Below are 25,842 nucleotides of genomic sequence, written 5' to 3'. Positions count from 1 at the left end.
GAGTCGACTGAGTGACTTTCACTTTACTTTCTCTTTGTCATTCTGAAGTGCACAATTTAGTGTGAGTAGCACATCCATAGGGTTGCAATCCGTCAGCTCTATCTAGTTCCAGAATAGTTCATTACCCCGGAAAGAGACCCCACACCCATGAGCAGTCACTCCTCTGTTCCTCCCTCGCCCCCAGCTCCTGGCAACCACTAACCTGCTTTCTGTCTCTACGGACTTCCCTCTATTTTGTATTAATTTCTTGCAGTCATACAGTATGCGTGTGACTTTTCACGGCTGGCTTCTTGCCCTTAGCACAGAGCTTTCAAAGTTCCTTCACGCTACAACCACGCCACCTCATTCCTTTTAACGCTGAATAATATTCCATTGTAGGGAAGGACCACATTTTGTTTATCCATTTATCCATTGATGGGCACTTGGGTTGTTGGTACTTCTCAGCGACTGTTTTCCAGTCTTCCTTTTCCCAAGCAGCAGGCCCCCTCTGTGCAGCCTGCCCCTGCCAGCACCTTGGCCTTACTTCTCTCAACCATCTTTTTCCAGACCTGTGTTTCTGGAGGAGCCTCACGTCCAGCTTCAGGAGGATGGCCAGGTTCTCAGAATCACCAACAGTCACCTGGGAGATGAGGGCTGGTACCAGTGTGTGGCCTTCAGCCCAGCCGGCCAGCAGACCAAGGACTTTCAGCTCAGAATCTACTGTGAGCCCGGCCCCTTCCCATCCTCACTAGGGGCTGCCCACTGCATGGAGAGGGGGTGAGGGCAGAAACGGGAGTCTCTGAGGAGTCCACCCCCAGTCCAGTAAAACTGGAGGGGGACGGACAGAGGGAATCTGAAACATTCCCCAAATCCCATCGTCCCCATCCGAGCTTTCCGAGTTCTCCTATCTCTGGTATACTCCAGATGGTCGTTTCTTTAAATCAAGTCACTTTTCTTTCCACTGAAGCCCAGTTACCTAAAAGGATGTTGGATATTTCAAAGGGAAGTGGGAACCAGTGTTGCTTGGCCTTCGTGGGAGGAAGCTGTGAAAACAAATGCCACCAAAGAGGGATGTTGGAAACCCTGAGGCATGAGCTGCCCGCATGTGGTAGAAAGTGCAGAATAAAAAGTGCTAGAAAGGTTAAGAACACAGTCACGCCAGACACACCAAACTGCCTTTTCCTTTGTCGTAATCAGGCCAGAAGGAGATTAGGGAAGGGCATAACTGTTCTGTTATGAGATGCACGTCCGTGTGTCCCGAGGGCCCCCTTGGGTACCACCCGTGGTGTGTGACCTGCCCTGCGGGACCCCTGATCCAGTTCAGCCCCTCGTTTTACAGATGAGGAGGCTGAACCCCAGAGAAAGCGACCTTGCCAGGTCATATAGCCACTTAGAGGCGGGGGGTGCAGTGGGGGCGTCCAGAGCCTGACCTGCGGCCCCTGCCCCGCCTCCTGCACCGCTTGCAATGGCCAGGCTCGCCTTCCACGTCAGCATGTCCCGAGCTGGCCTCTCCCGTCTGTCCCCAGAGTCCCCTGCCCCTCCCTGCCCCCTGCAGTGGAAGCTTGTGACGGGTGCGGTGCTGTGACCCACAGGCAGGGGCTTGGGGGCTGCAAGGGGCGGGACGCCAGCTGCCTCGGCACTGGGCAGGCTCCCTATGACCTTCTCTTGCCCCCACTGTCTTCAGCACCCCCCACCATCTGGGGCTCCAACGAGACGAGCGAGGTGGCCGTCATGGAGGGCCACCCCGTGTGGTTCCTGTGTGAGGCGCGAGGGGTGCCCATGCCCGACATCACCTGGTTCAAGGATGGGGACCCCCTGGTCCCCAGCGCTGAGGTGGTCTACACCAGAGGCGGCCGGCAGCTGCAGCTGGAGCGGGCCCAGGGCTCAGACGCTGGCACCTACAGCTGCAAGGCCAGCAATGCCGTGGGGGTCGTGGAGAAGACCACCCGGCTGGAGGTTTACGGTGAGCGGCCCGGGGGCGCGGCAGGAGCAAGGGTCAGCTGGGGTGAGCGGGGGAAGCACCCTGCACCACGGTGGCCTCTGTCTGGCTCCAAAGGTGGCAAGGGGAGTGGCCAGAGGCCCAAGATGATGAGATTGAAGAGTTACCCCGGGGAGAAGGGTCATCTCATCCAACCTCCCCTGGCCAAAGCGGAAACTAAGACCAGGAGACGGGTCTGTCTCGGGGCCCAGGGAGAGCCCAGTGGAGAAGCCAGGTCTCCCCTCATGGTTTAGGGCTTTTCAGAAACTTGCACCCAGACCCCCAAGACCACCACTAATAGCTCTTGATTAATCACTTACTGTGGTCCAGACCCCCTGGGCCTCATCATAGCAACAGCTAATTTCATCTCAGGGACTAGGGCCCTGGTCCCCCCACTCAAGGGTGAGTCTGGTGGGCTCTGGGACTGACCCAGGTCACCCCGCTAGGAGGTGAGAGGACCTGGTTCACACCTAGAGGGTCTGACTATAGATAAAGTGAAAGTGTTAGTCATTCAGTCGGGTCTGGCTCTTTGCGACCCTGTGGCCCGCCAGGCTCCTCTGTCCATGGGATTCTCCAGGCAAGATACTGGAGTGCGTGGCCATTTCCTCCTTCAGGGGATCTTCCCAACCCAGGGACTGAACCCTGGTCTCCCGCATGCTGTTAACCTGGGCGTTGGCCTGCGTGAAGGGTCTTGGCTCTGAGGGCATGCAGAGAACTCAGGGGACAGGATGTGTGTCGATGGGCAGGGATGGGTCCGAGCAGGTGAAGTTCGAGAGGACAGAATGCAGGCCAGTGAGGTCCTTCTGGTTCCTCTCGAAGGGTCAGCTCTGGAGCTCTGGTCCCCGAAGATACCCATGGCTTGGGTGCTGGAGTCCTGGGAACCCCAAAGGGAAGCTGGGGTGTCTGGGTTCTGCGGGCCCCCTCTGAGAGTGAGCCCAGCTGCCAGCTCAGGGATCTGAGGGCCTCCTGGAAGTTGACGGAAAATGCACGTGTATTTTCATTATGTTTACAGTGGGGCTTGTGACCCCCGTGAGGTTGAGACGCCCATCCTAGTCTCTTTTTGCCTTCTGGGCGACAGCTCCAACAATAGCTCCATGGGCTTAGCAACTTGGGGGGCCCTCCCCAATGGGAAGAGAGGAGCCCCCCTCCCTGGCTACCCACTTGGCCATCCCTGGCTGAGTTAGGAGCCCCCACAGACTGGGTCATCTGGACTAGGGTCGGCTCACTCCCTTGGACCAGAAAGGGGGCCTGTAGGAGCAGAGGCTTTGGTCTTGGGCCCGAGGGAGCACATCATCTGGGGTTCAGTGGATAAGGAGACCTACTGGGGATATGCAGAGACGAGCGTTCTGTGGAAGATGAGCTCATGGGGGGAGCAAGGCATGGAGAGAAGATGCAGGCAGAGTAGGGGGTAATGGGGGGTGTGCCACCTAGGGACAGAGGATGGAGAGGGTGCTTCCAGCTAGGGGTTTGGGGGAGACTCAGAGGAGGAGGTGAGGTCTGAAGAGGGCTTCCAGCTAGCGGAGCAGGGAGGAGGCATCTCGCACGGGGTGGGGTCAGGGAGGGGCTTAACTGGGCTTCTGGCCCCTCAACAGCCCCCCGCCTCCGTCTCTCCCCTAGTCCCGCCCACCATCGAGGGCACTGGCGAAGGACCTCGAGTGGTGAAGGCCGTGGCCGGGAGGCCGTTGACCCTCGAGTGTGTGGCCAGAGGCTACCCACCCCCCACCGTCTCCTGGTACCACGAAGGGCTGCCCCTGGTGGAGAGCAACGGGACGTGGCTGGAGGCGGGCGGCGGTGTGCTGAGCCTGGAGAGCCTGGGGGAGGCGTCCGGAGGCCTGTATAGCTGCGTGGCCAGCAGCCCCGCGGGGGAGGCCGTGCTGCATTACTCCGTGGAGGTGCAGGGTGAGCCCAGGCCTGCCCCGCCCGCCTCACTGGGCCGGGGGCCCCTCCTCGCACTCCGGCTGTGTGCGGAGGGGGTGGAAGCTGGGGGAGAAGTGACCAGTACCTGAGACAGATGAGGGCACTGTGACCTGGGCAGGGGCCCTTCGTAGCTACCGGGTGGACGGGGTTAACTCCCAGGTTCAAGGGTCCCTGTTCCCTCCCAGGACTCTGGGCTAGGTCACCACCTGGCTGGCGGTGGAGGACCCCTGGGTGGAGGACACCACCCCTGGAAGGAGGACATCTGTCTTCCAGGAGATGCTCCTGGTCAATGGGAGCTCAATGGGGAACTAACTCTCTGAGGCCCAAAGCTGGGTGGTGGGCGCTGGTCCCAGGACAGGTGGGCGGGGCTTTTGCCTGCTTCTTCCCACCCCTGACTCTGAGATAAGTCAGGGAACAGGCAGACGAGACTCCTGAGCCCTGGGTCTGGGGAGAAGACAGATGCTGAAAAACAGACCGCTCTGGTGGGGAGGCCGAACTTGGGTGGTCCTGGAAGGCCTCCTGGGGGAGGGGCCACTTATAGGGAGACTTGAAGGGTGAGGTGGAGATTGGGCCTTCCTCCGGCAGCACAGGGGCTTGGGAGGGCTGGAGGCCGGCACTTTCTCAACTCCAAACACCCAGTGGTGACTCCTGTCTGCAGTTGCCCCACAGCTCCTGGTGGCTGAAGGCTTGGGCCAGGTGACCACCCTCGTGGGACAGTCCCTGGACCTTCCCTGCCTGGCTTCGGGCTTCCCAGTGCCCACGATCCAGTGCGTATGGGGTGGTGGAGGCCAGAACGGGGGGGATGGGGGTGGGCAAAGAGCATGCTTGGAGGGGTGGGGCTGGGAGATACTCCACCTCCCAGAAGTTTGAAGGAGGCCACGGAGCCAGGGGCATGAGAGCAGGAGAGAGATGTGCCTGACCTCTTGGCCTGTCCCGTCGCCCCTGCCTGCCCCGGCCTAGACTGACCTGTTCCCCTCCCCGCCACACTCTAGGTGGCTGCAGAATGGCCGCCCGGCCGAGGAGCTGCCCGGGGTGCGGGTGGCCTTGCAGGGGACGATGCTGCACATCGACCGCGTGGAGCTGGGCCACGCAGGTCTCTTCGCTTGCCAGGCCACCAACGAGGCCGGCACGGCCGGGGCCGAGGTGGAGCTCTCTGTGCACGGTGAGTGGGCCTGGGGTTCCGGGGCCGGGGTGGGTAAAGCCAGAGGGCCAAGGTCCTCTGCGCCTTTGGCAGGCCTCGTAGACTTGGGCAGGGTGGGGAGCTGGTCTTCTCAGGACGGCATTTCTGGGCTGGACTCCCCAGCTCACCAAAGAGACACAGACGTGAGCGGGGTCTCAGCTTCTCACTACACTTGATGTCTCCCCAGTCCACAGGCCCACGATCCTCTCCCCAGCCTCTCTTATCCCATTTGCTCTCTTTATACTGATCACACCGAACTTCATTCAACTCTTTAAATAAATTGGCTCTCTTACCTCAAGCCTGTAAATGCTGTTTCCTCGGCTTGGAACAGTCTTCTTCGCCTGCTTACCTCCTCTCTATCTTTTAAATCTGTCGTAAAACACCCTTTCCTCCAGGAAGCCCTCCTTGATTCCAACATGGTTACAATCTGCACTTCATGACCATAGCACCCCCACCTATTGTACTGGAATTGCTTGTTTGGTTGTTCATCTCTCCTGCCCAGCTTGGGAGCTCTGGGGGCGGCACAGAGCTTTCTCTGCTGTGTCTCTGTGCCTAGTGCAGTGAGGGGCACAGTGCACATATGGATGGATGATGGATGATGGGTGGGTGCTGGATGGATGGATGGATGGATGGATGGATGATGAATTGATGGATGAATGATGGTTTATGGATGGATGGATGGATGGATGATGGATGAATGGATGGGTGGATGATGGATAGATAGATGGTAGATGGATGGATGATGAATAATGGATGGATGATTGATGATAGATGATGGGTGGATGGATGGTTGATGGATGGATGGGTGATGAATGATGGATGAATGGATGGATGATGGATGGATGGATGGATGGATGATGGATGGATGGATGGTGGATGGGTGGATGGGTGACAGTTTATGGGTGGATGAAGGATGAATGAATGGATGGATGATGGATAGACAGATGGTAGATGGATGGATGGATGGTGGATTGTGGATGGACAGTTGACAAATGATGGATGAATAGAGGAAGAATGGATGATCAATGGATGGATGGATGATGTATGGTTGGATAGATGGATGATGGATGGATGGGTGGTTGATGGATGGATAGATGGATGGTTGATGGATGGATGATGGATGGATGATGAATGATGGATGAATGGATGATAGATGATGGGTGGATGGATGGATGAATGGATGGATGATGAATGGATGAATGGATCTATGATGGATGATGGATAGTAGATGATGGGTGGATGGATGGATGATGAATGGATCTATGATGGATGGTAGATGATGGATGGGTGGATGATGGATGGTGGATGGGAGAATTTTAAAGGAAAAGACCTGTTCTGCTGGCTCCCAGCCTGCTGCTCTTCCCCGCAAGGCCAGGTGTCTGGAGGGTTAAGTGGGGGGAAGCTAGAGGCCAGCCCCGCAAGGCCACTCCCTCACTACCCAGGCATTGAGGAGGTTTCTGGGTGCCCACTGCACCCCTCCTGACCCTGACTGGGCCTCCCTGCCTCTCCTCTGCCCAGAGCTCCCATCGGTGGTCATAGTTGGGAGTGAGAACATCACAGCCCCTTTCCTGCAGCCTGTGACCCTCCGATGTGCAGGGACTGGGGTGCCTACCCCAAGCCTCCGCTGGTGGAAGGATGGGGCAGCTCTGGCAGCCTCGGGGGGGAGCCTGCAGGTATGTGCAAGGGCCCTAGGGCTGGTGGGACAACTGCACAGGGGGAGCGGCTGCTTTTTGGGGTCCTGGAGAGCCCAAGAGGGGCCCTGGAAGCCTGAAGGCAGAACAATGTCCACTCATCCTGGAAATGCTCAGTGGACGCTGGGGTGCTGGGTCTGAAGAAGGAAGGGAGCCCTTAGCCTCGACTGGGTCTGAGAGTTTGGGTGGCCAGAGGGAGAAAGTTGGGGGAGGGGAGTAGCCCCCAAGATCAGAGGAATCCTCTGGAATCTGAAAGCGGGGCTCAGAACTCCACCCCAGAACCAAGCTTGTGCCCATCCTCACTTTCTTCTGCCCTGGGGCCAGCAGCAGCCTGCCCACTTGCCATACCCCAGTGTCTCTCTGACCGCCCTGACCCCGGGCCCTGCCCACCTCCCTGGTACACACCCGCCCTTCCTCCTGTCCACTCAGATCGAGAAGGTGGACCTGAAGGACGAAGGCATCTACACTTGTGTCGCCACTAACCTGGCCGGGGAGAGCAGGAGGGACGTGACGCTCAGGGTGTTAGGTAAGGAGACTGTAACGGGCGTGGTGGGTGGCTGAGGGCCCGCGGGGCCACTGCCAGAGGTCCGAGATGGCCGGGGGTCCTAAAATCAATGTCACGTACTTAACTTTAGATGTCGATGGGACTTCCCTGGCGGTCCAATGGTTGACTCTACGCTTCCACTGCAGGGGGCAAGGGTTTGATCCCTGGTCGGGGAACTAAGATCCCACATGCTATGCAGTGCAGCCAATAAGATAAAATAAGTAGAAAGTCATTTACTCTGGTCCCTTTTGGTTGTTTATATATATGTGTGTATATATATAATTTCATTTATCTATTTATTTATTTTTCTTGGCTGTGCTGGTTCTTCCTTGTTGCGTGGGCTTTTTCTCTAGCTGCGGCCAGCAGGGGCTACTCTCTAGTTGCGGTCGGCTCCTCATTGCGGTGGCCTCTCTTGTTGTGGGGCACCGGTCCTGGGGCACGTGGGCTTCAGTGGTTGTGGCGTGAAGGCTCAGTAGTTGCTGCTCACGGGCTCAAGAGCACAGGTTCAGTAGTTCTGGCACACGGGCTTAGTTGCTACATGTCACGTGGGATCTTCCCAGACCAGGGATCAAACCCACGTCCCCTGCATTGGCAGGCAGATTCCTTACCACTAAGCCACCAGGGAAGCCTCTCCTTTGATCGCTTTCTGTTAGACTTTCAGTGGACAGCCTGTTCTCATTCATTTGTATCTTTGCTTGTTTTATGCATTTGAGGGCTCATTTAGGTCCTTGGGTATATGGGCACATCCTTGCCCTTGTCACCCCTCATGACTTCCTGGAGTCCCTGGAGTCCACCTCCCCCACTGTGCCTGATGCTGGCTGTTCCTGGGGGGTTGGGTACAAGCGATTGAAATAAAGCTTGCATCCCAGCGCCTTTGTTCTTGGGCATGGTCCAGGAGGGGGCTCCTTAATCAGCAAACATGAACCGTTGGGGTGCCTTAGTGCCCAGGCCCCCTTGGGAAGGCTGGGGGGCGGGTGTCTTGGGGTGGCTGAGCTGAGCTGCCTGGAGCCTCACCCTGAAAGCCAGGCTCTTCTTATCTCCCTAGTGCCTCCCAACATTGAGCCGGACCTGGTCAACAAGGCGGTGCTAGAAAATGCCTCCGTGACCCTGGAGTGCCTGGCTTCTGGCGTGCCCCCTCCTGGTAAGTAAGACCCCTCCTCTTGTCTGAAAGCCGCCTCCAGCCAACCCCAGTTCCCATCTGAAGAGGTCAGCCAGGGCTCCAGGCACCGCTCTGGCTGAGGATGAAATCAGCAGACCCTCCCCTTCCCTCCCCATGTTCCCCTCGTCCTTCTCAACAGCTGTTTATCTCATGCCCATTATACACCAGGGCGCAGAGCCTTTGTGCTGGTGTCTGAAACAAACCTGCAGGATTTCTGCTGAGTTCGTGGTTTCATGGGGCTGCCCCTGGGCTGGGGGTTGAGAATCTTCTCTAGACCAGCGGTTGAGGAAAGGGCTGGGAGCTGGGGCTGGGTGTGAATGCCCAGCAGACAGGATGGGCCCAGGAAGAGGGTCCATTTCCTGTCCCCCTTCGGAACCATGGCCACCCTGCTTTGCCTGGGGTAGTGAGCCCTGGAGGTATTGGCCCTCTGCTGTAGGGGAACCCTGTTCTGGCATGGGCCCTGGAAGAATGGAAGGAAGTTGGAGATACAGTCGGTCCTTATTCATTTATAATCTCTTTATTAACTTTAGTTTTTAGTTGCAGTACAGTTAATTTACAATGTTGTGTTAATATCTGCTATACAGCAAAGTGATTCAGTTGTACACATGTATGTACATTCTTTATAAATATTCTTTTCCATTATGGTTTATCATAAGATATTGAATATAGTTCTCTGTGGGTACAGTAGGACCTTGTTTCTCCATCCTATACATGATAGCTTACATCTGCTGACCCCAGCCTCCCACGCCATCCCTCTCCCTCCCCCACGCCCCCTTGGGCAACCACACATCTGTTCTCTATGTCTGTGAGTCTGTTTTTCTTTTGTGGATAGGTTCATTTGTAGCATATTTTAGATTCCACATATAAGTGATATCATATGGTCTTTGTCTCTCTCTTTCTGGTATTTGTCTTTACTTCACTTAGTATGACAATCTCTAGTTCCATCCATGCTGCTGCAAATGGCATTATTTTGTTCTTTTTCATGGTTGTGTAATATTCCATTGCATACATGTACTATATCTTCTTTATCCATCCATCTGTTGATGGACATTTAGGTCGTTTCCTTATCTCAGTTATTGTGAATAGTGCTGCTGGAACCTGGGGTCCATGTATCTATTCACAATCGATCCATAATGATGAGGCTGCTGTTTGGGGGTGTACTATACTCTCTTTTGGGGCTTCCCTGGTGGCTCAGAGGTTAAAGAGTCTGTCTGCAATGCTGGAGACCCGGATTTGATTCTTGGGTCGGGAAGATCCCCTGGAGAAGAAAATGGCAACCCACTCCAGTATTCTTGCCTGGAGAATCCCATGGAGGGATGAGCCTGGTAGGCTACAGTCCACAGGGTCGCAAAGAGTTGGACACGACTGAGCTACTTCACTTTCACTTTCACTATACTCTCTTTTAAAGATCTACCTCGTGGGTGGTCTCCTGGCAGGGGGAAGATGTGAAGGGGCCAGGCTGGCTTTGACTGTTCTTGCTCCTGGCTGCTCCAGCCTGTGTCCCTCTCTGCCTTCAATTCCATCTCAAACAACTGCCGTATTCTGCTCCCATCTGTCCTCCTTCCAGGCTTTCTCCAGTGCCTGAAATAAAGTTGCACCATATGGGCACCCTGGAAGCCTCCCTCGGATGCATAGGACACAGGCACACTCTGAAAGGCTGGCAGGGACCCTTGCCTCTCTCTTCTCTTCTCCAGATATCTCCTGGTTTAAGGGCCGCCAGCCTGTCTCTGCCCGGGACAGAGTGATGGTGTCAATTGATGGGAGAATTCTTCTCATTGAGCAAGCCCAGCTTTCTGATGCTGGGAGCTACCGCTGTGTGGCATCCAATGTGGCCGGCAGCACGGAGCTGCAGTACAACCTGCAAGTCAATGGTGAGCTGCCCACGACTAAAGGGATTTGTCCCCAAAGTCGTCGCCCATCCATTTGTCCCTGTCTGTTCCTCCATCTCTCATCCATCCATCCTTCCCGTCTTCCATCCACCACCCATCCTTCCATCCATCATCCATTCATCCATCCTTTCTGTCTTCCATCAATCATCCATGCATCCATGCTTCCTTTCATTTATCTTTCCTTCCTTCCATCTATCATTTATCCACCCATCCATTCATCTATCCATTCTTCTGTCTACACATAGAAACACCCAACTGTCCATCCATTGATTCAACCAACCATTCAATTCTCTGCCCATCTAACCCACCCACCCATCTAACCATCCAGCTGTTCATCCCCCAACCATTCGTCTGTTCAAACATCAATTCCTCCATCTGTCCATCTTCTATCCAACCACATTTATTGGGTACAGACACAACCCAGAGATATTGCACGTTCGGTTCCAGACCACCACAATAAAGCAAAAAACAAAATAAAGCAAGTCACATGAGTTTTTTTGGCTTCCCAGTGCCTAGAAAAGTTCTATATACACTGTACTGTAGTCTGTTACAGGTGCGATAGCGTGTCTAAAACATGGACATACCTTAATTAAAAAGCACTTTATTGCTAAAAACTGCTATCATCTGAGCCTTGGGTGAGTCACAGTAACATCAAAGATCACTGATCACCATAACAGGGGTCACCCCTGTGACCCCTACACCACCGGCATGATGATGACCTCACGGTTAACCAGGAGGCCCAGGTTCAAGGGCTGCTCCTGCCAGCCCCGGGTAGCAGGTCACTGGCCCTCTCTAAGCCTCGGTTTCCCATCTGTGGGGCCGGAGGGATGAAACGAGCAGCCTTGAGACCCGGGGCGTGCCCTGCCCGTGTTGGGAGTGGCTGTCCCTGAGCTTTCGTTGGTGGCCACGCACTCCCGCGGGGGTGCCCGGCCAGGGGCCCTGCCTGCTTCGCCCTCAGCGGGGCTCAGCCAGCGCCCCGTGTCTCCCTCGCACTGCAGTGCCCCCGCGCATCACGCTGCCGCCCAGCCTCCCGGGCCCCGTGCTGCTCCACAGCCCGGTTCGGCTGACCTGTAACGCCACCGGGACTCCCAGCCCCCTGCTGATGTGGCTGAAGGATGGAAACCCCGTGTCCACTGCAGGGACCACTGGTCTCCAGGTCAGTGGGGTGGGGGGGGCAACTCACCTCTCTGGTGCCTCAGTAGGTGCTGGGAACAGAGGTCAGGGCCTGGGGACGCCGGGGGGAGAGGGCAACAGTGATGGCCCAGGTCGGTTGGCTGCAGGGAGGGAGGAGAGCCGCTAAAAGGAGTCAGGGGCCAGGTGGTCTCCAGGAACAAGGCCCACCACCAATGTGAGATATAATCATAATATAATGTAGCGTAACATAACATACATTGCATTATGCACAGGATGGACAGGGAAGCCTGGCGTGCTGCAGTCCATGGGGTCTCAAAGAGTCGGACATGACTGAGCGACTGAACTGAACTGAACATAACATAATGTTAATGTAATATATGTTAGGAACCAAATATCTAGTTTAAAATTTTCTAGTAACTGCATGAGACTGAGTAAAAAGACACAGGTGAAACCAATTTTAAAAATACATTTTAGGGCATTTCCTGACTATCCAGTTATTAGGACTCCGTGCTTCCACTGCAAGGGCCAGGGGTTTGATCCCAGGTCAGGGAACTAAGATCCTGCAAACTGCACAGTGCAGGCAAAATAAATGAATGAATAAACAAAGAAACAAGCAAACAGAATACCCTTTGGCTATATAAAAAGGGAATATTTTAAAAACTGCCGCATAAAAAATACATTTTAGTTCACCCAGTATATCCCAAAAGTGTCACTGTATCAAGTGATCATTATAAAAAATCATTAACCAGACAGCTTACCTTCTCCTTTTGGTACAAACCCTTTGACATCTGTCATGCATCTTACACCTGGGGACCGGCCTTATTTCAAGGGCTCCCAGCCCCAGCCCTACTCCCCAGGGGACCCTTTCTCAAGACTGATGGAATTGCCCACCAGCCAGCAGAGGTCCTGAGGTCCGGGTATAGCTTGCATTTCCCCTGCACTGCTGGGGGGCTTTGGGGGCCTGGGGCAGGCTGCCCAGGGGCACCTGTCGGCAATGCCAGCTTGTGAAGGGGACTGATCGCCTGTGGACTTTCTTCTGGGGCACAGGTCTTCCCTGGGGGCCGGGTCCTCACGCTGGCCAGTGCCCGGGCCTCCGACTCTGGCAGCTACTCCTGCGTGGCCGTGAGTGCAGTGGGCGAGGACCGCCGGGACGTCTTCCTGCATGTCCACAGTGAGTCATAGGCCCCGGAGGCTGCCAGGTGCAGGCTGGAGGCTCAAGACGGTGGGACTGGGGCATCCCCAGGGGGTGGATGTGCCAGGTCTGTCCTGAGACTGCATCTGCCTTCGTGTAGGGGTCCGTTGGACCCCCCTGAACCATGTCTTAAACTGTCAACTCCCCTCTCATGGACCGGTGGGCTGGTGGGCCCTTCTTCAGTGGTAACATCTGATACAGCTAAAGTACAAAATCAGGGGTCTTCCCTGGGGGTCCAGTGGTTAAGATTCTGTGCTCCCAATGCAGGGGGCACGGGTTTGATCCCTGATCAGGGAACTAAGATCCCATATGCTGTGCATGGCCTGGCCTAAGACCTTAAATAAATAAAGATTAAAGTTTCTTTTTAAAAAATTTATAGAAGTATAAAAGTAAAATACAAAATCATATTCAGAATATTGACGTCATAACCCACCATCCTGTTCAGGTTTGGGGGTCTCCTCTGCCGGTCATTGAGGGGAGGACAAGAGGGCTTCAGTTCAGGGGGTGGCCCCCATCCTCACAGCACCTCCCCGTCCCCCGTGTTTGCTCCTGGCTGCTGGATGGGGGGGGCCTGACTCAGGACGTGACTTGACTCACTTGCCTGAGACGGCCGCTGCCCCGCCCCCTCCCGCAGCGCCCCCCAGCTTCCTCGGAGAAGAGCAGAACGTGTCTGTCGTGGCCAATGAGTCCGTGGCCCTGGAGTGCTGGAGCTACGCTGTGCCCCCTCCTGTGCTGAGCTGGCGCAAAGACGGCCGCCCCCTGGAGCCCCGGCCCGGCGTCCACCTCTCTACAGACAAGGCCTTGCTGGAGGTGTGCGGCCTCCCAGGCCACCGAGGAGGGCCCCACCATGAGCGGATCTGAGCCCTGAGCCGGGCGGGCTGGGACACCCCCTCCAACATCAGTTCAGCTCATCTCGACTTGCAGCCCATCCAGTCCCCAGACCCAGCAGAGCCACTTCCAGCCAAACCAGGATGGAGATTGAAGCCCCAGGACTGAGCCCCGGGAGTTTCTCTCAGCCCCTTCAGTTCAGTTCAGTTCAGTCGCTCAGTCGTGTCCGACGCTTTACGACCCCATGAACCACAGCACGCCAGGCCTCCCTGTCCATCACCAACTCAAACTCTTGTCCATTGAGTCAGTGATGCCATCCAACCGTCTCATCCTCTGTCATCCCCTTCTCCTCCCGCCTTCAATCTTTCCCATCATCAGGGTCTTTTCCAGTGAGTCAGTTCTTCGCATCAGGGGGCGAAAGTATTGGAGTTTCAGCTTCAGCATCAGTCCTTCTCAGCCCTTCCCCTCCCCCAAAGCTTTCCACCCATTTTTCACTCCTTGCTGGAAAACCTTCTTGCCTTTGGGCATTTAAGGCCCTTCATCCAGCCCGGCAAAGCAAGGGTTAATTAGAGTCACGTCTAGAGTCAGCCGCTCCTGCCTGTGGCAGTCACCTCCTGTCTGGCCTCAGATCTCTCACCTGTGAGCACGGTGACACCTTTCTCCTGGGCTGGCCGGGAGAATTCAGAGAATGCCTGTGTGGTCCCCACTTGCCCTAGAGAACAGCTCATCCCCGTCAGCTAGGGGAAGGGGGGCACAGCTCCAAGCTTTTGGGGAGCACTCCCCACTCCAGCCTGCTCCTCCTTCCCCCAGCCCTCTACACTTGGTGATATGATCATTCCTAACTCCGAGCAACTTCAGTTTGGCTTCCTCCGCCTGGAATACTGCCCCCTCCTTCCTCTTTCATTCTTCAAAGCCACAGCCCGGCTCCATTATCCCCCAGGTCAGGATCTGACCCCTGAGACAGGGCCCCCTCCACCTCCCCCTTGGGACACGGCTGTGGATGTGAAGTAGGGTGAGGGTGGCAGGGCCACCAAGCCCTTGGCTCCCAGAAACTCCCCGGTGCCGGAGGTACAGCGGGTGTTACCATTGGCTTATCAACCCCTAGGTTCCAGGTGGGAGCGTGGGCTCGGCGAGGGAAAGTGACGGGCCCGGGTCACACAGATGTGACACCATCTCTACGCTAGACCCCTGATGGGTGGTTTTTGCTCTCGGCCAGGTGGAGAGAGCCGAGGTGGGGGATACGGGCCGCTACACCTGTGAGGCGCTGAACCTAGTGGGCCGCTCGCAGAAGCACTACAACCTCAATGTCTGGGGTGAGGGTCTCCCAGGCTGGGCTGGGCTGGGGTCCCTCCCCCTGCGTCTGTCAGAGCTGGCTCTCAAGCCCAGGGCGGAGGGCGGTGCTGCCTTGCATGGGTCCCAGGATACAGCCTTCCCCCGCCGCACCCTCCCCCGGGGGTCTCTTTTTCACCCCAGTCCCCAGCTTCCTGCCCTCCTCACCTCTGCTCCGTTTTTCTCAGTCCCTCCAGTGTTCCCCTCGCGGGAGCCACGCATCCTAACCGTGACCGAGGGGCACCCTGCCCGGCTCTCCTGCGACTGTAGGGGCGTTCCCTTCCCCAAGATCTCCTGGAAGAAGGACGGTAGGCTGGCTGAGCCCCAGGCTCACTGCCCCACCCGTCGAGGCTGCCCCCTGCCCTTGCTTCAGACCCTGGCTGAGATGGAGATGGGTGCAGGTGCTGGTTACAGAAGCCCCCGGCGCCCCTCCAGCCCCTTCTCAGCCAGTGAGAGCTAGACTGATCTCAGGCCTCCCATCAGATGTCTCTTCTTCCAGGAAGCCCTCCCTGACCTCTACCCCAGTCTAGGGAGAGGGGCCTCCTTGACACCGCCCCTATGTGCTAACTTGTCATGTCACCCACCTTAGTCCTTCAGTGTCTGCTCCTCCATGAGCCCTGAGTCCCGGGAGGCAATGTCTGGGAATTTAGCAGTGGCTTAGCAGTGCCTGATACAAAACAGATGTTCAGTGAATATTTGGAATTCATTCATTTAACTAGTATTTATTGAGAGCCTGTCTGTACCAGGCATCATTCTAGGTGCTAGAAATGCAGCAGTGGATTGAGACAGTCAGATAATAAATAAGAAATGAGTACAAAAAAAAAAAAAAAAAAGAAATGAGTACAGAGATACCTTGTTTTAATGCACTGTGTTTAGAGTTTCACAGGCATTATGTATTTTACAAATTGAAGGTTTATGGCAACCCTGCCTCCAAAAAGTCTATTGGTGTCATTTTTCCAATAGTATTTGCTCACTTTGGGTCTCTGTCACATTCTGATAATGCTCACAGTATTTATGACTTCATTGTTATTATTAAGTCTGTTATGGTGATCTGTGACCTGTGATCTCTGATGTTTCTATTGAAGAAAGCTTATGACTTGTTGAAGGTTCAGATGATGGTTAGCATTTTAAAATATTTTTAATTAAGCTATGTACATTGTTTTCTTTTCACATAATATTGCACACTTAACAGACTATAGTATCAACATATATGCACCGGGGAACCAAGAATTCATGTGACTCGCTTCATTTCAATACTTGCTTTATTGCGGTTGTCTGGAACTGAAACTGCTATTTCTGAGGTGTGCCTGTAAAATGACTTAATACCTGACGTGATAAAGGCTACAGAAAAAATATAAGCCAAGAAAGAGGAGAAGATTGCTGGGGGAGGGGTGGGGCTTGTGATTTTAAGTTGAGTGGTCAGGGACCTTTGACCAAGCAGACATGAAGAAAGGTGAGGAATGAACATGAGACGACTCTAGGGAAAAGCATTCCGGGCAGAGGTGATAGCAGGTGCAAAGGCCCTGGGGCAGGGGTGAGTCAAGCCTGTTTGAAGAACAACAGATCGGTCTGTGGGGCGGCAGCAGATTCAGCTCGAGATGGTCACATGAGCTATGATGGCTGGGTCAAAGGCTGTTGTAAGGGTCCCAGGTTTTACCTTGAGTGAAATGGGCTGTTTTAGGAGTCTGGAAAAAGGAGGGACACAATCTGGTTTGTACTTAGCAGGTTCCTGCCAGCATGATAAGAACAAACCATTGGGAGAAAGGGTGGGAGCAGGAGGCCAGTGAGGGGGCTTCTGCAAGGACTCCAGGCAAGAGAAACTGGCACCTGGACTAGGTGGGTAGCAAGGAGGTATTGAGAGGGGGCCATAGTCTTCTGGATGCATTTCAGAGGTGATGCTGCCAGGATGTCCTGATGAGGGGATGAGGGGATGAGGCTGGGATGAGAGGCTAAGGAGAATGAGGAGTTGAGGATGACAAAGTTTTGGCCTGGCAATCGAGAGAGTTGCTACCATCCCCGAGATGGAGAGGCTTTGAGGGCAGGTTTATGGGGCCAGACCGGGAGTTTGCGGCATTTTAATTTTCAGATCCATTAGACACCAAATGAGATGTTAAGTGGGCAGTCAGACAGAGGTGTCTGGAGCTCAGAGGAGAGGTCTGGGCTAAGAATAAATCCGGAAGTGATGAGACAAGCCGAGATCACCAGGGGAGACAGCGTGGACAGAGAATAGAATGTAAGAGCGAGGGAGCCTATTGTATGGCCACCCGAGCCCCTCCCCCGGCCAGGACACGTGCTGCTGGATGACGGGGGCCCAGAGGGCTGCTCCTCTGTGAACAGGTGCAGGGTGATGGAGGTTAGTGCCTCCAGGGTTACAAAACCCTTCCCTGCACCGGGGTCTCCTTGCTGCCAGGCGTGCCTGCTGCTTGGTCTCCTTCTGCCACCACTGTAGCTAGACAGACGGGTCATTCACTCAATAGCTTTCACTGAGCCCTATTATATGCCAGGCCCTGGAGAGCCTCCAAGGACCCCAGGGGGAAAGTGAGGCAGGGTCTTCCCTCCAGGACAGCCCAGGCCAGGGCGGGATTCAGACGTGCCACCTGTAGGTAGAGCTGGGTTGGGGAGAAGCTCAGAGTTGTGGGTTATCAGAGGGGGTTCTGGGATCAGATTTGGTGCTCAGGGAAGTCTTCCTGGTGGAGGTGACATTTAGCGGGCATCTGCGGGATGAGCAGGAGTTGGCCAGGATGGATGGGAGGACAGATGTCCAAGGTGGAAGGATCAGGGACCAGGGGCTTCTTTCTCATGCATCCAGGTCAGCCCCTGCCCAGGGAGGGGGCCAGCCTTGGGCAGGTGTCCACTGTGGGGCAGCTGCTGTATCTGGGACAGGCCCAGCCAGCCCAGGAGGGAACATACACCTGTGAGTGCAGCAACGTGGCTGGAAATAGCAGCCAGGACCAGCAGCTGGTGGTGTACGGTGAGTCGGCCTGGGATGACCTGGACCGGGCAGGATGGGCTGGAAGGGGCCAGCCTGAAGGGTGGGCAACCAGGCACCCTGGCAGGGCAGACCTCACCCCCGCAAAACCCAAGCAAAGACAGAAGCTGGATTCTCCTGTCCCCCTTTAGATTACTGCTCTTTTAACTGCCCCCTCCAAGTCAGCTTCTTATAGCTCCTGACCATGAGAGAGCAAGCAGCTTGATGCCAAGAGACTCCCAATGGCCCTGAGAGAAAAGGGAAACCACAGCTTGAAACAGCTGGAAACTAAAGAAATGTAAAATTGATATGAAGTTCCCATATGTGATGGAAACAAAAGTTTCCATCTACTTATCCTATGGGGGATAAAATTAAATATCTCGGCCTTATAAAAATCATTCTAGAAAATAAAACCAAGAAAACTACTGTCTAAGGTCTCGGGGAAAATCCCACCTGTGGAACTATCCCCCACCCCCACCACCAGTCCTAACAACTGTTCAGAAGCCCCTGGCTTCTAAGGAAGAAAAGTCCTTACAAATCTTCAGCACCGTGCTGTGAGCTCATTGTCCAAAGGGCAGGCCCTCCCGTGATTCCCAGGGTATAGGAGAGGGGGCTGGGGTACCCTGGTGATCCTTTTATAGAGATGTAAAGTGGAGGCCTGGGCAGGTGAGCTCACCTGGCTAAGGTCACACGGCCAGCGAGAGGCAGTGGGTACACAGGCCAGATGGAGGCGAGCCCAGAGCCTGGCCTGAGGCTGGTGCCCAACAGCCCCCTTTACCGCCCCCCACGACGTGCTTTCTCCCCACCCCAGTTCCCCCGCAGATTGCCGGCCCCGCGGAGCCCTACGCGGACGTGTCCGTCGTTCAGGACGAGGAGGCCAGCCTGGAATGCAACGCCACAGGGAAACCCGCGCCCAGCGTGACGTGGGAGCGGGACGGGTGGCCCGTGGGGACCCAGACCGGCCTGCGGCTCCAGAACCACGGCCAGAGTCTGCACGTGGAGCGGGCGCAGCCTGCCCACGCCGGGCGCTACAGCTGCGTGGCCGAGAACGAGGCCGGCAGGGCGGAGCGGTGGTTTTCGCTCTCAGTGCTCGGTAAGGACCCGCAGCCTCCGGGAGGAGGGCAGGAAGGGGCATGGCGGCCTCAGACTCCGTGTTCCTGGGGCCACCTCCTTGTATTGCCGGGAGCCAGGCCTTTGGCGAAGGCTGCTGTCAGGGGAAGCTGCGAACACTGCTCTCAAAATCAGGACAGGCTCCAAAGAGCCCTCATCCCCCTCCCCTCTTCCCACCTTCCCTCTCTCCCCCGCCTTAAAAAAGTTATTTGTTTACTTATTTGCCTGCACTGGGACTTAATTGAGACCCGGAGGATCTTTAGTTGCAACATGTGGGAGGAGCTAGTTACCTGACCAGGGATGGAACCTGGGCCCCCCTGCATTGGGAGCCTGGAGTCTTAGCCACTGGATCACCAGGGAAGTCCCCCTTTCTCTCTCTCCTTTGCTGTTCCCTACTCTATTCTGGGCAGTCTTTATCCTGCATGGTTTGTATGTGATGCTGGGATTTGAGCGTTCCTAAGAGATCAGCTAGACCGTCATCTGTCTTAGGAAGTCAGGGTAGCTTCCTATAGGAGGTGACTTTTAAACGTGAAATGTAAAGGCTAAGTTGGAGTTCATCAGGAGCTGGGGTGAGAGGAAGAATGTTGGGCAGAGGGAACAGACTCTGCAGAGGCCTGGAGCAGAGTAGCTAGAACAGCCTCCTGGTTCTAATCTTTTACTGAGCTCCTACTGCATACCTCAGGGTGGAGGCAGGGAGTGGGAAGAGACAAGGAGAGAGGTGGGCAGGGGTCCTTTAGGGAGGCTCTTCTCATCATATCGCCAGCATTGCTGGGACCCCAGGCCTCACCCACCAGTCCCTGCCTGATAGAGTGGGGCTTCCTTTCTGAAGGGGACTCTGCTGTGTTGACCTGGGGTCCCATCTGTGTTCCCCTTGGCTCTGATTTCTGTCTCCTTTGCTCAGTTTTGCTCCGTACCAGGGTCTGAGCTAAGGGCTTCACACATGTCCTTGTCGGATTCTCCTGGCGGTCCTCTGAGGGGTCGGGGAAACTGAGGCCTCAGCCTGACGCCAGAGTCCAGCCTGTGGCCACCACTCACCCCCTTCCGTGGGAATGCTTGGGGAGGCCGGTGGGGAGGCAGCAAAGAGCATACAGCCCCCATCTGCACCCTGACCGTGGCTTCTTCTCTGTATCTAGTGCCCCCAGAGCTCATCGGCGACCTGGACCCACTGACCAATGTCACAGCCAGCCTGCACAACCCCTTGTCGTTGTTCTGTGAAGCCACGGGCGTCCCACCACCAGAGGTCCGCTGGTTCCGCGGGGAGGAGCCCATCAGCCCTGGGGAGAACACCTACCTCTTAGCAGGTAAGGTCTGATACTCAGCTTCTGCCTCTGTCCATCACGTGCCTGTGATCTCTGATCCTGCCCTGCCCGGCATGGTTGGGATAATCATTTCAGTTGTTAGTCTCCCAAGAGTGCACCCCAAAACACTGGTCAGATGAGGTGCTCCAGGAAAAAAAAAAAAGGATTTAAATAAGTCTGGAAAAGGCTTCCTGTTCAGTTTTCCTGGAGACCCACAGGAACCATTTGCATAGTCAAGGTTCTGATAAGTCCTGTAGCCAAAAAAAAAAAAAAAAAATCTCATGGAGCTTATATAACCTCCCATGGAGCTGTAGCAAACTTTTAGAAATGTTGATCCAAGCACTTTCTTCTCTGAATACTCATATTCTTCACAAAGCTGGTTTGTGAAGGTTCTTGCTGGAATACAAATGGGGAAACTGAGGCTTAGGAGGCAGTATCCCATCAGAATCTTGCAGGGACTTCCAGGCCCACTGAAGCTCAGCCTCAATGACCCATCAATTATTCCATGCAGTCCAAGCTGGGATGGTAAATAAGTTTCCCCTCGTGTATCACTTCCTGTCACTTGGTAGGGGCTGCAATATTCATCAGATGAGATGAATTCAGAGATTTCATCTGGGTCCAGCAGGAAGGAGCCTGGTGATCGATTAGTGATGTCTGCCCTGGGTGCAGGAGTAGCCGTGATGACAAGTCCTGTATATCTGCTTTCCTTGGGCTGGTCTTAGGAGATCCTTGTGTTCCTCTGAGAGGAACTGGTTCACCTCTGAGTGAACCACCTCTGAGAGGTCCTTGGGAGAAGGTGGACTTGCACCAGGTCCATCAGAGTAGAATGGGATTCTGATCTGAGCCAGGATTGCATAAACCGCTGCTGTGCTTTCAGCTCTAGTCAGTCCACAGGAGAGAGGGTAGCCAGGTGACAGAGTCTTCTTACTAGAACAGGGTCAAGTTTACCCTGTGCTTATGTGTGCTTATCAGTTTTGCCCAACTCTTTGCAACCCCGTGGACTGTAGCCCACCAGGCTCCTCTGTCCATGGGAATTCTCCAGGCAAGAATACTGGAGTGGGTTGCCATTCCTTCCTCCATGGGATCTTCCCAATCCAGGGATTGAACCCAGGTCTCCCACATTACAGGCAGATTCTTTACCATCTGAGTCACCGTGGACGCTTAAGGGAAGTTTACCCTGGCGTAGGTCTAATATCCAGGCTTCCCTGGTGGCAGTGGTAAAGAATTCAGCTGCTAATTCAGGACATGAGGGCTTGGTCCCTGGGTTGGGAAGATCCTCCGGAGGAGGAAATGGCAACCCACTCCAGTTTTCTTGCCTGGGAAATCCCATGGATAGAGGAGCCTTGCGGGCTGTAGTCCATGGGATTGCAAAAGAGTTGGACACGACTTAGCGACTAAACAACAGCAAGGACTAATGTCCAGAGGGCTCCATCCATCTGCTGACCCTCTGGGTCTCAGTTTCCCTCTCTGCGGAATGGAACACTGTGGGAGGCAGACACATAAACATCTAAATATACTGCCCAGCGTGCTCCTCTTCCCGGTGGGCAGCCTGGGCTCAGCTAGGGACAGAAGGCTGCTCACAGCTGTGCTTGGAGCCCACTCTCCCACTTCCCAGGTGGCTGGATGCTGAAGCTGACCCGGGCACAGGAGCAGGACAGAGGCTTCTACTCCTGCTTGGCCAGCAACAAGGCTGGGGAGGCACGGAGGAACTTCAGCGTGGAGGTCCTGGGTACGTCACCACCCGGTTCTCACAGGCGCCCACCCATCCTTCCTCCCAGCCTGGGAGCCTCTGGGGGTGGGCCCAGTACAGACAGGAGGGACAGACCAAGCCTCGTCTTCTTTGCCTCATCAGCAGCCTCTTCTCTGAGGCTGCCATAGAACTTTCCAGAAACATCCAGAACCAACCCAAGATGAAAGGGGGCAAAGATTTTCAATACCACCCAACTGCCTTCCTCTGATTGGGGCCTTCTCCCAGTGGCACTGGTATTTGTCTCAGCCAGCTGCAAATTTTTATTAGACCCCCTGCCCCATGGCAACAGGTGTGAGGGAATGGGGAGGAAGACAGATCCTGTGGGCGCTTGGCTTCCTGCTCCGTGGCTGTTCGGCCCAGTCAGTGAGCGTCTGTCCTCCCTGCTTCTCGCAGTTCCTCCCAGTATTGAGAAGGAGGACCTGGAGGAGGCAGTCAAGGTCCCCGAGGGGGAGACTGCCCAGCTGAGGTGCAACGTCTCAGGTAAGGGACACACAGCAGACTGGAGGAGGGTGAAGAGGCAGCTGTGGGAAGGAGGGGGTCCTCAGAGATCTGGCGTGCCGGCCCACTACCCTGCTGTTCCCTGCAAAGTGTCTCTTGGCATCTTGGACTTTTCACTCTCTATGCCTCTGCCACAAACACTCTTCCCTACTCATCTGACTGCGGAGCTCAGCCTCCAAGGTCCTCAGTTTGGTTCAGTTCAGTCGCTCAGTCATGTCGGACTCTTTGTGACCCCAAGGACTGCAGCACTCCAGGCCTCCCTGTCTATCACCAACTCCAGGAGCTTGCTCAAACTCACGTCCGTTGAGTCAGTGATGCCAGCCAGCCAACCATCTCATCCTCTGTCGTCCCCTTCTCTTCCTGCCTTCAATCTTTCCCAGCATCAGGGTCTTTTGCAGTGAGTCAATTTTTTGCATCAGGTGGCCAAATATTGGAGTTTCAGCTTCAGCATCAGTCCTTTCAATGAACACCCAGGACTGATCTCCTTTAGGATGGACTGGTTGGATCTCCTTGCAGTCCAAGGGACTCTCAAGAATCTTCTCAACACCACAGTTCAAAAGCACCAATTCTTCTGCACTCAGCTTTCTTTATGGTCCTACTCTCACATCCATACACGACTACTGGAAAAACCATAGCTTTGACTAGATGGACCTTTGTTGGCAAAGTACTGTCTCTGCTTTTTAATATGCTGTCTAGGTTGGTCATAACTTTTCCTCCAAGGAGCAAGCGTCTTTTAATTTCATGGCTACAGTCACCATCTGCAGTGATTTTGGAGCCCCCAAAAATAGTCTCTCACTGTTTCCATTGTTTCCCCATCTATTTGCCATGAAGCGATGGGACTGGATGCCATGATCTTAGTTTTCTCAATGTTGAACTTTAAGCCAACTTTTTCACTCTCCTCTTTCACTTTCATCAAGATACTTTTTAGTTCCTCTTCGCTTTCTGCCATAAGGGTGGTGTCATCTGCATTTCTGAGGTTATTGACATTTCTTCTGGCAATCTTAATTCCAGCTTGTGCTTCATCCAGTCCAGCGTTTCTCATGATATACTCTGCATGTAAGTTAAATAAGCAGGGTGACAATATACAGCCTTGATGTACTCCTTTCTCAATTTGGAACCAGTCTGTTTTTCCATGTCCAGTTCTAACTGTTGCTTCTTGACCTGCATACAGATTTCTCAGGAGGCAGGTCAGGTGGGCTGGTATGCCCTTCTCTTTCAGAATTTTCCACAGTTTATTGTGATCCACACAGTCACAGGCTTTGGCATAGTCAATAAAGCAGAAGTAGGTGTTTTTCTGGAATTCTCTTGTTTTTTGATGATCCAGCAGATGTTGGCAATTTGATCTCTGGTTCCTCTGCCTTTTCTAAATCCAGCTTGAACATCTGGAAATTCATGTTTTGTATATTGTTGAAGCCTGGCTTGGAGAACTTTGAGCATTACTTTGCTAGCGTGAGATGAGTGCAATTGAGTGGTATTTTGAGCATTTTTTGGCATTGCCTTTCTTTGGGATTGGAATGAAAACTGACCTTTTCCAGTCCTGTGGCCACTGCTGAGTTTTCCAAATTTGCTGGCATATTGAGTGCAGCACTTTCACAGCATCCTCTTGTAGGGTTTGAAGTAGATCAACTGGATTTCCATCACCTCCACTAGCTTTGCTCATGGTGATGCTTCCTAAGGCCCACTTGACTTTGCATTCCAGGATGTCTGGCTCTAGGTGAGTGATGACACCATCGTGATTATCTGGGTCATGAAGATCTTTTTTGTATGGTTCTTCTGTGTATTGCTGGCACCTCTTCTTCATATCTTCTGCTTCTGGCAGGTCCATACTGTTTCTGTCTTTTATTGTGCCCATTGTTGCATGAAATGTTCCCTTGGTGTCTCTAATTTTCTTGAAGAGATCTCTAGTCTTTCCCATTCTGTTGTTTTCCTCTATTTCTCTGCACTGATCACTGAGGAAGGCTTTCTTAGCTCTCCATGCTGTTCTTTGGAACTCTGCATTCAGATGGGTGTATATTTCCTTTTCTCCTTTGCCTTTCACTTCTCTTCTTTTATCAGCTACTTATAAGGCCTTCTCAAACAACCATGCCCTTTTTGCATTTCTTTTTCTTGGCGATGGCCTTGATCACTGCCTCCTATTCAATGTCACAAACCTCAGTCCATTGTTCTTCAGACACTCTGTCTATCAGAACTAATCCCTTGAATCTGTTTCTCACTTCACTGTATAATCATAAGGGATTTGATTTAGGTCATACCTGAATGGTATAGTGGTTTTCCCTACTTTCTTCAATTTAAGTCTGAATTTGGCAATAAGGAGTTCATGATCTGAGCCACAGTCGTTCCCAGTCTTGTTTTTGCTGACTGTATAGAGCTTCTCCATCTTTGGCTGCAAAGAATATAATCAATCTGATTTTGTTATTGATCATCTGATGATGTCCATGTGCAGAGTTGTCTCTTGTGTTGTTGGAAGAGGGTGTTTGCTATGACCAGTGTGTTCTCTTGGCAAAACTCTGTTAGCCTTTGCCCTGCTTCATTTTGTACTCCAAGGCCAAATTTGCCTATTACTCCAGGTATCTCTTGACTTCCTACTTTTGCATTTCAGTCCCCTATAATGAAAAGGAATTCTTTTTTGGCTGTTAGTTCTGGAAGGTCTTGTAGATATTCATAGAACTGTTCAACTTCAGCTTCTTCAGCATTAGTGGTCAGGGCATAGACTTGGATTACTGTGATATTGAATGGTTTGCCTTGGAAACAAACAGAGATCATTCTGTCGTTTCTGAGATTGCATCCAAGTACTGCATTTCGGACTCTTTTATTGACTATGGGGGCTACTTCATTTCTTCTAAGGGATTCTTGCCCACGGTAGTAGATATAATGGTCATCTGAGTTAAATTCACCCATTCCAGTCCATTTTAGTTCGCTGATTCCTAAAATGTCGATGTTCACTCTTGCCATCTCCTGTTTGACCACTTCCAATTTTCCTTGATTCATGGACCTTGATTCCAGGTTCCTATGCAATACTGTTCTTTATGCATCAGACTTTACTTCCATCACCAGTCACATCCACAACTGGGTCTCTTCATTCTTTCTGGAGGCGTTTCTCGGCTGTTCTCCTACAAGGTCCTAGTTCTCCCTTGTCCCAGCATTGACCACCCTTGGCCATAGTGGCCTTATGACATCTGTCTACCCTAGCCAGGCTCTGAGCTCCATGAGAACCAAGAACTATCTTGTCACCGTGGTTCCCCAAGTGCCTGGCAAAGTAAGCTCCCATTAATGCTTGTGGCCTGGGAGAGATGGATGAATGGATGGATGGATAAATGGGTGAATGTGTGTATGTATGAATGGATAAAAGGATGGATGGGGTGGGGTGGGTAGATGAATGGATGAGTAGATGGATAGAT

General features: G+C 53.7%; 1 protein-coding gene across 2 annotated transcripts in view; it reads left to right on the top strand.

Annotated features, from left to right (window-relative positions):
• The window catches only part of HMCN2 (hemicentin 2), a 173,403-nt gene that overhangs the window by 91,341 nt on the left and 56,220 nt on the right, over window positions 1-25,842 (top strand). For both annotated transcript variants that reach the window (XM_043916716.1, XM_043916715.1), the window contains exons 30-48: window positions 547-701; window positions 1,664-1,942; window positions 3,575-3,856; window positions 4,533-4,641; window positions 4,867-5,036; window positions 6,573-6,727; window positions 7,175-7,271; window positions 8,335-8,430; window positions 10,143-10,319; window positions 11,336-11,493; window positions 12,519-12,642; window positions 13,298-13,473; window positions 14,708-14,804; window positions 15,009-15,128; window positions 17,630-17,791; window positions 18,600-18,881; window positions 20,032-20,199; window positions 21,812-21,925; window positions 22,340-22,426. In XM_043916716.1, the coding sequence (XP_043772651.1) occupies window positions 547-701; window positions 1,664-1,942; window positions 3,575-3,856; window positions 4,533-4,641; window positions 4,867-5,036; window positions 6,573-6,727; window positions 7,175-7,271; window positions 8,335-8,430; window positions 10,143-10,319; window positions 11,336-11,493; window positions 12,519-12,642; window positions 13,298-13,473; window positions 14,708-14,804; window positions 15,009-15,128; window positions 17,630-17,791; window positions 18,600-18,881; window positions 20,032-20,199; window positions 21,812-21,925; window positions 22,340-22,426 (3,008 nt within the window). The remainder of the gene's footprint in view (window positions 1-546; window positions 702-1,663; window positions 1,943-3,574; window positions 3,857-4,532; window positions 4,642-4,866; window positions 5,037-6,572; window positions 6,728-7,174; window positions 7,272-8,334; window positions 8,431-10,142; window positions 10,320-11,335; window positions 11,494-12,518; window positions 12,643-13,297; window positions 13,474-14,707; window positions 14,805-15,008; window positions 15,129-17,629; window positions 17,792-18,599; window positions 18,882-20,031; window positions 20,200-21,811; window positions 21,926-22,339; window positions 22,427-25,842) is intronic.

Source organism: Cervus elaphus, chromosome 11, assembly GCF_910594005.1.
Source record: "Cervus elaphus chromosome 11, mCerEla1.1, whole genome shotgun sequence".
Lineage (NCBI taxonomy): Eukaryota > Metazoa > Chordata > Mammalia > Artiodactyla > Cervidae > Cervus > Cervus elaphus.
This window is presented reverse-complemented; position numbering and strand designations above follow the sequence as displayed.